Source organism: Anguilla rostrata, chromosome 4 (assembly GCF_018555375.3).
Source record: "Anguilla rostrata isolate EN2019 chromosome 4, ASM1855537v3, whole genome shotgun sequence".
NCBI classification, from domain to species: Eukaryota; Metazoa; Chordata; class Actinopteri; order Anguilliformes; family Anguillidae; genus Anguilla; species Anguilla rostrata.
The window spans coordinates 33,114,314-33,128,546 of record NC_057936.1 but is presented as its reverse complement, the minus strand read 5'-3'; the positions used below and the strand labels follow the sequence as shown (position 1 = coordinate 33,128,546).

General features: G+C 37.9%; 1 protein-coding gene across 1 annotated transcript in view; it reads left to right on the top strand.

Moving 5' to 3' along the window:
* adarb2 (adenosine deaminase RNA specific B2 (inactive)) overlaps positions 1–14,233 on the top strand; it is a 149,200-nt gene that overhangs the window by 121,616 nt on the left and 13,351 nt on the right. Inside the window, exons 4-5 of the mRNA XM_064332326.1 lie at positions 6,720–6,834; positions 13,110–13,278. Of these exons, the coding sequence (XP_064188396.1) occupies positions 6,720–6,834; positions 13,110–13,278 (284 nt within the window). The remainder of the gene's footprint in view (positions 1–6,719; positions 6,835–13,109; positions 13,279–14,233) is intronic.

The window sequence follows — 14,233 nt, the reverse complement described above, 5'->3', positions numbered from 1 at the left end:
ATTCAAATTGTCATAAATTGTGATACAAATCATGATGCATTTTTGTGAAGATCACGCTCTTTCCATGTTTACCTTTCTATCAACTGTAATGTTTCATTTTTATACACTTTTGATTTCATAATTCACCGTACTAAAAAGAGCCTACATTTGTTCCTGCGAGTGTCACAGGGCTATGTTTTGCCTTTCGGTGCCAAATGATTGGATACACTTCATTTACAAAAGTATGTGGACACCCCTTCTAATTATTGGTCTTGGCTATTTCAGCCACACTCATTGCTAATAGATGCATAAAATCAAGCGTACAGCCATGCAATCTCGATTGACAAACATTGGCACGGAATGGGTCGTACTGAAAAGTTAAGTGACTTTCCATGTGGCACTGTCATAGGATGCCACTTTTCCAACAAGTCAGTTAGTCAAATTTCTGCCGTGCTAGAGCTGCACCAGTCGACTGTAAGTGGAACCGCATGCAGGCGGAGGCAGCAGCTGCTGTAGGAGCAGCGACTGCTTTGCTGCGAAGTAGTAGGCCACGCAAGCTCACAAAATGGGAGAGCCGTGCGCTGAAGCGTGTAGCTTGTAAAAATCATCTGTCCTCGGCTGCAAGACTCACTACAGAGTTCCAGACTACCTCTGGTAACAACGTCAGCACAAGAACTGTTTGTCAAGAGCTTCATGAAATGGGTTCCCATAGCCGAGCAGCCGTACACGAGCCTAAGATCACCATGCACAATGCCAAGCGTCAGCTGGAGTGGTGTAAAGCACATCGCCATTGGACTCTAGAGCAGTGGAAACGCATTTTCTGAAGTGATGAATCACGCTTCACTCTCTGGCAGACTGACAGATGAATCTGGGTTTGGCGGAATGCATAGTGCCAACTGCACTTACTCAAATAGTGCCAACTGTAAAGTTTGGTGGAGGAGGAATAATGGTCTGGGGCTGTTTTTCATGGTTTGAGCTAGGCGGCTTACTTCCAGTGAAGGGAAATCTTAATGCTACAGCATACAATGCCATTCTAGATAATTGTGCACTTCAAAATTTGTGGCAACAGTTTGAAGAAGGCCCTTGCCTGTTTCAGCATGACAATGCTTCCATGCACAAAGCAAGGCCCATAAAGAAATAGTTTGCTGAGTTTGGTGGGGAAAGAATTGACTGGCCTGCACAGAGCCCCGACCTCATCCCCGTAGAACGCCTATGGGATGAATTGGAATGCCGACTTTACACCCAACTTCAGTGATCAACCTCACTAATGCTCTTGTGGCTGAATATAAGTGAATCCCCGCAGCCATGTTCCAGAATATACTGTAAAGCCTTCCCAGAAAAGTTGAGCCTGTTATATCAGCAATGCGGGGTCCAATTCCATATTAATGCTCATGGCTTTGGAATGAGATGCTCAAAAAGTATAGGTGTGATGTTCAGGTGTCCACATACTTTTGGAAATGTGTGTAGTGTATGTGTGTGTGTATAATGGGGGTCTACCATATACAAACGGTTTTTCTATATGGTGAACCAAACCAAAGTCAATAAAAATGTGAATTGTTTGATTACAAATCTACAATTTGGCACCTCAACAGAATGTTTCAGGATTACTCTTGTTTAAAGTAAATCCTCTTGCTATGTGGTCATCCTAGGTGTGTTTGGAAATGTAAAGAAATCACTGTTGTTTCCAGTGGTGTAAAAATATATATATATAAATATATATATATCACTCATAGTATGCTATGGAGACATATTATAGTTCTGTTATGGTCCTGTTTGTTCATAATATTAATAAATGTTTTAGTTTTTAGTAGTTTTATAAAGGACAAAGTAATTAAAGTAATCCAAAAAAAAAAGTACTGTGATCCAAACAAGTCAAGGTTGCCAAGGACATTATTTGAAAAAGAAAATTCATGGGCACTCATTTGTGGTATTTAGAGATAAACTCATCCAAGGTTAAAATAAATTAACTCCTGAGGCCCTTAAAACCTGTAGTAGTTAGTTAATTTCCTAAACCCATATGTGTCTTAAGTATGAAGCTATCTGAACAAAGTTAGTGTAATACTTTCAGCAAGTTAAGATAATTTTGAGCGTTTATGCTAATGTATAACATTAATCCAATACTAGTGTGCAATCAAGCTGAGTAGATGAGTGCTACATATTTGAGTAGAACTTTTTATTTTATTTTTTTTAATTACATGTGAATGCAGGATTGTTCTGATTGTTCTTCATTGGGGGAAGTAAGGGAAAAGGGATTATTTGTTAATTGTTTAATGGGTGCAACTACCACATGCTATCAATCACTCGTTCAGGATCCAGTCAAAATCTATGCTTCCTACAGCAAAACTTTTTGATCAGTAGCATGTGAATCTAGCCATTTTGGGGGGTTATTGAAGCCCCACTCTCCCACAAGCAATATCCAGAGATACTTTATTCATTTTTCACAGCTTTTCCATGCAACCTTAGTCCTGTTACCTGTGCAGGCCATGTGTCAGGCCAGATGATTCAGAAATATGGCTGGGACTGGGGAGGGGGGCAGAGAACCGCTCGATCAGATTGAAGTGCGGGTGTATCGGCAACCCTTCAGGTCTGAGTGGGTGAAAAAGGGGAGAACACCACATCTGGGCATTGCTCCAGATTTAAGCATTTTAGCTCTGAAGGACAGCGGTATTTGGCATCCCTCTTAATCCTCTTAATGTCATCAATGAGACATTTAAAAAGGTGGCAAAGGGCACAATGCTAAATTGCAGCTGAGAGGCATTTAAAACATTTTCAAGCAGACTGTAATTGCATATTTATTCACCAGAGTTCTCAGGATACTCTAAATCTATTTCCTGTGCTGCAACAGCATGCTCTGTAATGTGCAGCAATTACTAAACAAAAGCAGAAAGCATTTTTGGTTAAAACTGTGAAGTGCAGAATTTTAATTGGCAGCGACTTCCCACATCACCCCACACCTCTCAAAATACATATTTTTGAAATTTTGTTGTCTCATTTGGACATTAATTAATATGAATATTTGCATTCATATGTATCCTGCATTTCCTACAAAATAACATTATTCATATCTATTAATCATATCTTTCATTTTGGATGTTCCAAAGTAATCAGTTAAATTAAGTTCTTAAAAATTATATGTTTATTGATAGCTTTTTCTAAGTTGCATTCCATTAATGTAGTGTAATTATAGAGAATACAAAGCAAATAAAATTTATTTAATCATTAGAAACAGTCACTATTATAATTTCCACTCAATAATATTTATACAGGGCAATCATATTTATTTCTCTTGTTCCTGAATTTATAAAATAGGATACTGGGTATCAACATTCACTCTTGAAAGTTAAGGTATCAGCTGGGCATTTCTTTTTTATTTGCATGAAATTGTACAGTGAACACATAATGCAGACTGTCAGCTATATATTATAGGCATAATATATAAGGTTTATTAGGTACATTGACTCTGTATATTATATTATTAGTAGATTAGGTAGATTAGCTCTTCCTAGAAGTACATAAATTGCATATATTTTTGTAATATGTAACCTTTGGTAAAGCTTGTAAAATTATTTTATAAAAATCATAAATATGTATTATGTAAAGTGTGTTCCCGACAGACTGCACATATAACCAAAATGTCTTACATTTTCTGTTATGTCTAAATAAAATAAAATAAATTAAATTAAATTTACAGTTCTGAAAACAATAGTCTTGTAAATACTGTAACATATCATGTGAGGCAATTAGAATATAATTTTTTTTTTTTTTTTTAAGGAAAAAACACATGGCAACCAAAAACATTCTCCATCACTCAATTGCCATTTGTCAAAACAAGTCAAAAATCCCTGAATACACCTTGTTCTGCTGATTTTTCCAAAAGCCTTTCCTGGGAAGCATATAAACATGATAAATGTTAGCCGCTAAATGCACAGTTCTCTCCTTAAAAGATGGCCACTTAGTCGAGAGATAATCTATACGGCAACCATTTATACGGTCTTTATTGTATTTACAATTAAATACACACACACACACACACACACACACACACACACAAACGCACGCACACACACAAACGCACACACACATTTCAACATGAGGTGAACAGCGAACTATTCATTATTGTTATGGGACATATTTGCATCAATAAAATAACCTTTTGCTACGCAGTCACCAGCTTTCAGTTTTTTCCAGATCCGCTCTAGGAAAAGGGGGAAACTGTGTGGTTGGAAGTTAACATTTTCCGTTTGAATGAACACTTTTGTGACACATTAAAACATATAGTACAGTCTTTGCAAAGGCATTAGTCTCTATTGTAGCATTGGTTGATGGGAAAATCCCACTAGGGGGCAGCATATTTAAAAGCCATTGGAAGCATCAGTGGTTTCTGGCCGTACTTCATCACAGTAAATGAACGCATGTATTAGTTCTCTTTCAACCACACTTTGCTGCACTGTCTCATACATTGGTACAGATAGTGGGAAAAACTACCCTTTATTTTCACTGTGCTATTGCTCACCGTGCAAACAAAGGGTAGCTTGGCATTTATGGTTTTAGCTAGCTTGCACTAAATCTATAGATAGGTTGTCCTGACACTCCGAACCTTTTCAGCTTCCAAAAAAGCAAAGCAGATTATCAGAGTAAAATGTATTATATCAGTGTTGATTTGATACTGACCATTGTTCTGCACTGAAAATTGTGCAACCAGCATTCTTATAATAACTACAGCTCAGAAAACTAGAATCTCATCTCAATAATACAGTAGCAGAAAAAGAAAGATATATAACACTTTTTTCCCCTATTTTTACTTCATAGGTCCCACAGGTTTTTTTTTTTTTTTGTATTTATTTTTTGTCGATGATCAGTGAACAAAAGCCTTAATGGTTAGCATTCTATGAACATTTGATTGCATTAGTTCCAAGCAAAAACTGATTGCAGATGATTGAGGGGAAATGACTAAGCATGTTATTTGGGATGATAAGTAAGCTTTGTTTGTTTTATATTATGAATCATTATGCTGAAGAGTTGAATGGCAAACGTTGCATTGAAAACTATTTTAAAAAACACTTGATTCAGAAAAGACAATTTTTATCTAATTGTCTTCTTTCTGTTGCTTTTGTAAAGCAGTTCTAAATACATGCATTTTTATAAATTTTGCTGCTCACTTGGGGACACAGGTTATTTATTTATTTATTTATTTTTTGGTTTGTTTATTTTTTTCAATATTAACATGACAAACATTAATTAAAAAAATGTGTAATGTATCATTTTCTTCTTACCATGCATTAACATGTTATTATTTGGGAATATGTATTGGGATTGGTGTGTTAAAACCTAAACAGTATTGCTTGTACACTTTCCATTTTTAGTACATTTGTTAAAAAAACATTTCAATTTCTAGACTTTGGTATCAAAGTGCCAGATTTGTTTGCTTTTAATAAATTGTGATGTGCCTGCTTTTTTGTAAATTAATGACAATTCCTTTAATCTAAATGACAAATTATTTCCAGATTTCATCTGCGTTGTCCTTAATACGATCGCATTACACTTCTTCTGCGTTGTTTTTCATTTGCCAGAATGCATCATGGAGGTCACAGCTCACTGTGAGAAAGGCAATCCCACGGGGTGTGCCCCCTCCATTAGCCCCATATTCACACTTTAACCGCTGCCCTTAGCTGTGAACGTCCTCCCCGCTGCATTCCTGTCAGCGTGCCTCCCCGGCTCTGCAGAGACCATGTACTGCAATGTGCTCGCAAGCTTTTTTTTTTTTTTTTTAACTGCTTGTTTATATCCTTCAAGCCACCTCTGTCAACGGCTCGGGCCATTGTCTGCGTCGCATCGCGGTCACGCTTGTTTTTGGTGTTTAATAATCACCAGTCGGGGTAGGGCCGATAATTGCGACACAGAACAACATGCGTGGGGTCAGGGCTGTGCGAAAGCAGTGCGCGCAGGTTGGGAACATCTGCTAAACAGTGTGAGCTCAAATTAGAAGGCCTCCGTTGTGAAAATAAGAGCGCAGGCCAGGCTGCTCTCTTAAATAGGACAGGGCTGCGGGTTTGGGAAAGGAGTGGCACGGGCGGTTCAGTCAAAGGCGCGCGAGTTCAGATGTCTCCTAACAAACCTTCCCTTTCATCAATGTTTCGGTCGAAAATTCTGCGCCAAATGCTGCTTGCCTGTTCTTTCAAGTGAATTTATTTTGTATGTCCTGTTGTGTTTGACCCAAATTAGCGAGGCTGCAGTGTTCTAGTGTAGGCAATGCCTGAACAAGCTTCTGTTCAATACTGTTGAAGATAGTTAATGTCTGTAGAGCCACCCTTTCTTGAAGTGGTTGCTAACTACCATCCCTGCCACTGCTGTAACTGAGCAAAGAATACTACAACCATGTTTTGTTAATGAAAATAAGTACAGGCATTGTTATAAGTAAGTAAATAACAAGTAAAATAACTAGTGAATAAATACAATTGCATTGTTCCCTTATCATATATTAAGCCTACACTGTCTTTAGCTTTTAGGCGAAATAACGACATACATTAAATGCTTTAACGTGAGCTAGATCGGAACACAAAAACAATGATCTTTGTTTGGAATATTGACATCATCAAGTAGCTTTAAAGTTCTTTAAGAATCTACAATTTTGAGTTTTCATCGCTAAAGGAATACGTATGCTGGAACAAGACATACTGTAGATATAAACTATGTATATCCATGTTTAATAAAAGAAATAAAGAACTGATTGTGTCTTGCAGGACTTTGCAGATTCAATATTCCGCTTGGTGACAGAGAAATACCAGGAGCTGGCAGACAGCTGCACTCCCTTGCATGCACGTCACAAAGTCTTGGCAGGAATCGTAATGACCAGAGGTATGGCACATTTTATTGACTTTTATATCACAGTGAATTATTGAACAAGTCCAATATAGCCAGAACTAGTGCATCCTTGTTCACCTGCAGAGTACAGCATTAGAATAGTGTGAGGATTGACATTAAATATTTAAAATGCTTCTGTATGAAAAGGGTAGGTAGGCATTGCTGTGTCCATGTCAGTCAACAAAATATCAGAATGTGTTTTTCACTGTTCATGTGGGACTGAAGATTGCTCGAGCATAATGTTTTTTAAAAAATTCCATTCGGTTGTTATTCTAATTCTTAAATATTTCTGAAGGTCACAAGATTCATAAAATGGATTATTTCTGCCATCTCAGATTTGTCAGAATGTCTGTCTGTTTTTTCTTTTCTTTTGGGTTTTTTTTTCCAGCAGGTTTCAGAGTTTCAGCAGGTGATTGGCTCAGAAATAGCCATTCTTGAACTTTATCTCGTGGCCCCATGAAACAGTCTTGGGGTCAGCTCTGGATCAGTATCTCTCCTCTCCTTTGAGGACTGCAGCTCATCAATTCTGACTTCAGTGAAAATTGCGATCGCCTTGACCTAATCCAATTCCTCTCTTCCTCCTGACACCAGTAATGGGTCTGTTTGTTTATTAATAAGTGCGTTATCTTCAAAGATCCAGACACGGGCTGCGCAAACATTTGTGGCGAGCTAGCAGACAGACTTGACAGAAACACTGGGGGCTCCGTTCCCGTTTCTGAAGAAGCATTGGATGTTACAGTCTTCGGCGTGCACCAGCCGAATATCAATGTGGCCAAAACTTTGAATCACAGGACTCCCTTAATCAAAGACCACGCAGGGGTTTAAGCCTGGGACAGAATCCCCAGTGGTGGATACTTATTTGTTTATTTTATCCGGTTACGGAGAACAAAAAACAGACCCGTCCACACATTCCAAAAAAAAAGCATGAATAATCTCTTTTTTAAATCTAGCTAGGCACTGATCCTTAGCGATAGAGGTTCGTTCAATACGGAAAATGTACAAAGCGACGTTGAAGCAACGTATAATGAACCAAAGTCAAATGGAAAAAAATAAAGATTTCACAGACCTCCTTATATAGGACTCAGAGCTCAAATAATTATATTCAGAGTGAGTCTGCTGCTCTCATGGAGAGGGTGAAATAACGTGAGATTAAAGGGAAATGGTTCAGAGGGAAAAGAGCCGGGGACATGACTGAAAATAGAGAATAATCACTCTGTTTGTTGTGGTCAGCTGTCTGGCATTCAGTTCCATTTGAACAGTTCTCCTTATTTTCTTCTTCACTTGATGTTTTAATATTTGCTGTTAAATATTGATTAATATTTGGAAGCTTTCTTTTTACTCTCTTTGGTGGAAGGTCACTGGGGCAGGGTCATCTGTGTGTGGGGGGGTTATTCTGTGACTGAGATTTCAATGATGTTGCTAAGCTGCTAGTTGGAATGTTGGAGCGCAGTGCTGTTTTTTGTGCTATGTTCATGATTTTAAGGATTTATTTTCAGAGGTTGCGTCCTTATGATAATGTGCAACACATTGACCTCATTTTATTTTACAACCTTCCACGATGAAAGAACAACATATAAAGGATCATTTTATGAGGGTCCTTTAGCTTAATGGAATGTAAATGAGTTCATCAATACTGACCTTGGCAAGTTCATTTTATTCTGGGCTCAAACCATTTTAATGCTAATTTACTGTTCTTCAAAATAATTGCTTATTGCAAAAACATTTTTCTGTCGGTCCTGAAAAATAAAAAAACGTAAAAAAATAATTAAAAGAAAAAAAGCTTAAACTTGAAAAGTTTTAGAGTCCTGCTTTCATCAGTTTTTGGTGCATGACAGTTGACAGTATTGGTAAGCTGATTTTCCAGTGATTTCTCTGTCTGAAGGGAGAATGAAAGCCCGTCTATAATGGTTCCTTATGAAATTATTGCCTCATAAAGTAACTGATGAACTGCGTTTTTAAAACAAAACTCATTTGGAAAATGCCCGTTTAATGGTACTTATTAACCTCACTTCGGGAGAAAGGGCTTTCCCCAGTAGAACGGCTCTTCCTACTGTAAACACCATAAATTAGCAGCATTCAGTTTAATGTAGCGTGGTTGTTGAGCAGCCATCTTCCAGCCACATCCTCCCTTGCTCTGCTGGCCCAGGGCCTCCAGAGTGGGGTCTGTGTGATTGATTCAGGGTCCTGAGTGAGCCAAAGCAGCTACGGCGTGTGCTGCTAAAACCGCACGGTGATTTTCCGTCTAACAGCCATAGGCAAATTTTCCTCAACAGCACGCAAGGTGCAGGAGGAAAGTGTTCAAATTTTTATGTCTATTTTAAGGATTCTTATTAATTCAACGTCTGAGTTCAACGACTGTTAGTTGTTGATAAATATTGAGAATCGCAAAACTCCTGCTTAAATTCATTGCCCATCATGAAGCACAAATCTCTAATGGTTACCCTGAATTGTTGCCATTCTTGTGTATGATTAGGATTTTTATCTTGGCTCCGCACAATAGAGATGTATACAGCAGTTCCACCAGGGATTCTCAACTTTGTGTTAAAAAAATTAGGTTTCTTTGCTGTAATGAATACGTATAAATTCTGATAATTGCATGTGGCAGTTTACATATTTGCATCATTGGGGATTTTAGTAACAGCCACTTTTTGCCGTTTCAATAGTCAAATTCCGCATTGCAGTGAAGATTTCGAAACCTGCATGTATTTTGCTAACTGACATCCAGTGTGGGCAAATTAATGTGAAATTTGTTGGATAAGAGAGCTGCTTTGCCCAGTGATTAAGCCATTGACTCCCATCTCCTTTAATAGCGTTTAGAAATCAAGTGCGTTTCTCTGACTGCCGCCTGCATTTACCTTGGTAACTACCAGCCACCTTTTCTCCTTTCTTTGTGAGACTCACAATTATTGTCATTTTAAAAGCAAATAGTCCCGTCAGCTGCACTTTCTTTACAACATGCACAGAACCAAGGGGACCTTGGCTGCAATTTCCCGCAGAGATAAAATATGGGCAAATTATTGCATGCTTTTTTGACTGGAAAAAATTGATCTACACAATTGCTAAGAGGAACACCAAAGAAAAAAGTGAAATACAGTGTGGCCTTGGTCCTTTCAACTTCTGTTACAACCCAGAACAAACTAATGCTTTGAGGTAATGTCAAATATATTTCAGCTCCACAGGTGTGCGGGCAACATGCTGTGCAGAAACCTGGTGTGCCTAAAAAAAGTATAAGACATGAGCCCTGGTAAAAAAAAATATATATAAAAATAAATAAATAAATAAATAAATAAATAAATGGAATGCGCCTTGCATAAATCTCCCGGGTTTTGGCGTGGATTCTGAGGGATCATTTTGAAGCGTTACAGCCGTTGCGCGGCTCTGATTGATTGTATTAGCGGAGTTCCTATGGCGATGCGTGCGAGAACATCACTCACGGCAGATTTGTTTTGCTGTAGACTTTCTGACTGTCGTTCCCGAGATTTGTTCCCACCCTAGTTTTTCTATCCCTGGCCCGAGCGCTCATAATTCACCTCGTACAAGGATGTAAATTCAAATCACATGCAAGGGTCCCCTACCTCTCTCTGATGCAGAGCTCCAGGAATGGTATAATGGCTGTGGGAATGCAAAACTAATGGCCTCATTTTTTATTTTTTCCGCCGAGGATCGCTGTAAGGTTTGCGCCTTGTGCCGATCCACCGCACTGTGGGTCCTGGTTCCGCAGTGACACCAAAACACAAAAAGAGATCGCCGCTCATTTTTTTAATCGCATTACGATAATTTCATCATGTCACGTGCAATTAAAATAATGAAATACAGAGGTATGAAAACAGAGATTTAAGTAAATTGCATTTCTAACGCGAGTTTGTGTTTTTAAGCGTGGTGTTTCCAAAACATTCCAAAAGCTAGTCGCCAGTATTATATTTATTCCTCATTTAAATTAATGCTAATTTAATCATTAGTAAAGACATTAACAAATGTCTCTAAAAGCAGAGATATTTGTTGTGGTGAGAAGATTCAGTAGCCATACTATTTACGCTATTATTATTATTATTATTATTATTATTATTATCATTATTGTTATTATACAATTGTACATTGCCATCTCTCTCTCTCTCTCTCTCTCTCTCTTTCTCTCTCTCACACACACACACACACACACGCACACAGTATCTCTCTGTGAAGGTGATGCACCCTTGTGTGCAATGCCATCTGGACCATTGGAGATAAAAGTTCATATGTTACACTTTGCCTCCAGGTCTGGCCAAACCACTGAACCCTGAATTTTGAAAAGATTGAGAGATTTTGTCAGTGTGAACAGAGAGTATGTTTAAGCATGCTGAGCCAGCCTGTCACACTCTCATGCTTTATACTGTCAAAAATCCTGCCGAACCATTTTCTTTTTTTCTGCCCTGTTTTTCAATTACAATTTAACAAATAGGGTAGATATTGGCAGGTGGTTTTTTTATGCCTGCTTTTTCTACTCGTAAAATTTCTATTTAAAAAAATATATAATTCTGACTGATTATATTGCCATGTTCACCTTCCAAAAATATATATTTTGTGAGTTATATTATGTGTAGTGCAGGTAGTGGTCATTGTTCAGTTTCCCTGGACCCACTGCAGTTCTAGTGAATGCTTTTGGCCCTTTTTTAACCGTCAGAAATGAAGAGATGACGCTCTGTAACGAGGCATAATATTTCCTTCCCGTAAGGATGTAACGCACTATATTTTAATCAGGAGTCATGCTTGGCCTGAGATGACAGAGCTCATAGCCTGTCGAGGGAAGGAAACAAAATCCTTTGAGTAATATCGGTAATGCTTGATCATTCCCTTTTTAGCACACTGTGCTGAGCCTGTACTGTTACATTTACAAAGACAAACTGATGTGAATTATGTTCTAAGAGAATGGTTTTTGTAGTGAACGATTTATTTTGCAAAATAATTCAACGCATTCAAAATGGGTTGACTAATTGTCTGCCTAATTGCTGTTTACACCACTGTCTCTCTCAGTGTAGCATCTGTGAATGTTCTTATACTGAACTTGAAACACATCCTGTAAAGTATCATCTTTCTTGAGAACCATCAAATGTAATGAAAGACGCCTTGCACTAGTCACTAGCCTATGTGTGTATAATCTACTGTTCCATGCCAAAATTGACCCAATCATTATACCCGCAACAGTTTCCGTTTAATTTAAAATACACAAACCTCAAGGCTAACTATACATTAGTTCTACATAAAATATCCAATAAGACAAATTGTTAATTTATTTAAATGTATTTATGCCACAAGGTCCTACAGGTGGCAGTGTAGTATAATGGCTAAGGAGTTGGTCTTGTAACCTAAACGTTGCAGGTTCAATTCCCCGGTAGGATACTGCCATTGTACCCTTGAGCAAGGTACTTAACCTGCATTGCTCCAGTATATATCCAGCTGTATAATTGGATACAATGTAAGTCGCTCTGGATAAGATAAGAAAATGCCTCTAAACTAAACTACTTACATAAGGTCTCTTTTCAGAGGAGCTCTGCTTACAGTACATGTATCCACCTAAATAGCTAGTTAAGTAGCAAGCTAGCTAGCAAACTACAGCTCTGTGTAGAAAAGATTTGTTTGTAATCTAGCTAGCTTGAACCCATTGGTGTTACTGAATGCTCTATCGCAAATCCACATAAAATCTGTAAGATTCTTCCCCCCTTTCTTCTTTTGTTGCCTTAATTGAGCAATCAAACAAACAATTTCCTTATTTTTCCAGCATCACTATTTACTGATCTATCTATCTATAGATCAGCCCTTTACTGAGTTTGTCATAGAGTTTAAGTGGTTGGGTTCTACTACCAAAGACACCACTCATTTGCAACATTAGCTATACACAATACATTGGGTGTTCTCTGTAGTTTTTTTTCTCTTTGCATGCCATGAACTGTGATTAAAGTTTTGTAATTATTCTGCATCATCACTGTCTTGGAAATATTGCCCTTCTTTGCTCTTTAATTCAATACCTTTTTCAGCCATTTTAAAGATAAGTGTATTTGTAATTTCAGCCATTTTAAAGAAAAGTGTATTTGTAATTTCTGTCATTTTAAAGATAAGTGTATTTGTAATTGTTTTCCTTGACATTAGCCTTCCCATTGCAATGTCAAGCTAACCTAACCAATTTGTTTTGTTTTCTCTCTCTCTCTCTCTCTCTCTCTCTCTCTCTCTCTCTCTCTCTCTCTCTCTCCCTCTCCCTCTCCCTCTCTCCCCCCCTCTCTCCCTCTCACCCTCAGGTTTGGATCTTAGACTTGCAGAAGTGGTGGCTATATCGACTGGTACAAAATGCATCAACGGAGAATATATTAGTGACCAGGGACTTGTGGTCAATGACTGTCATGCAGAAATAGTCGCTAGGAGAGCATTAGTCCGATTCCTTTACTCACAGCTGGAGCTGTTTTTAAGGTAATACATTAATTTCTTTAATGGAAATTGAAATTAAATGAATAGCAGTGGCTACATCATTAGTAATTCTAAAATGCACATTGTTGTGAGTCATTATCTTAAACAAAGTTCTTTACACCACAAACATACATACACACGTACACTCTCTCATTCTCTCTCTCACACACACACACACACCTGCATATACATACACACACACACACACACGCACAAATTTCTTTGAATAGTTCATTAAAAGCACTGTAATAAGTAAAAGTAAATCATACAGTTAAATTACCCAATATAAGTGCACCTTACTTTGTTCTGTATCTTTGTTGTTTTATCCTTCTGCATTTTGCATTTTGTGCTCAATAATTATCCCCCTAATTAGCACCATGGTAACAGCACAGGGTCATAAACCAACTACACTCCAATAATTAAGCCTGATAAACCATAATTACTGCAAAGCCTATCTCCAGCTAAAGATAAGTGATCATGTCTGAGATGCATTTTACCTTAATATCAGCATTTTTTCTTTTCAGAATACAGCGCTGCCTTCAGAATTATGTTGATTTTTTCATCTTTGAAAAATGACATTTCGCTGCACATGCCTCTTTAATCATACACTTGTTGCCACAAGGAAACAATCTTACCTGCCAGACATGGTATTAGCCACTGTCACAAACTGCAGGCTTTTCCAAGGTGTCAGAGGTGGCAAATGGACTCTCTGATATGGCAGATCAGTGGAAATAACAGCTAGCTCCTTTAATGCCATATTTGCATATACAAAATTGACCTTCATCATCCAACAAAGCACAAGCACGTGCACTTCTGCATAAAATCTGGCGCTAAAGCTAAGGTTGATGCCTAATAGGACGAGAATTCACAAGAACGTTACTTGACTATACTTCACCACACTGAGAAATAAAATTGTTTTCCCACAAGATTGAGACAAAATCTTGCAGGGTTGTATATC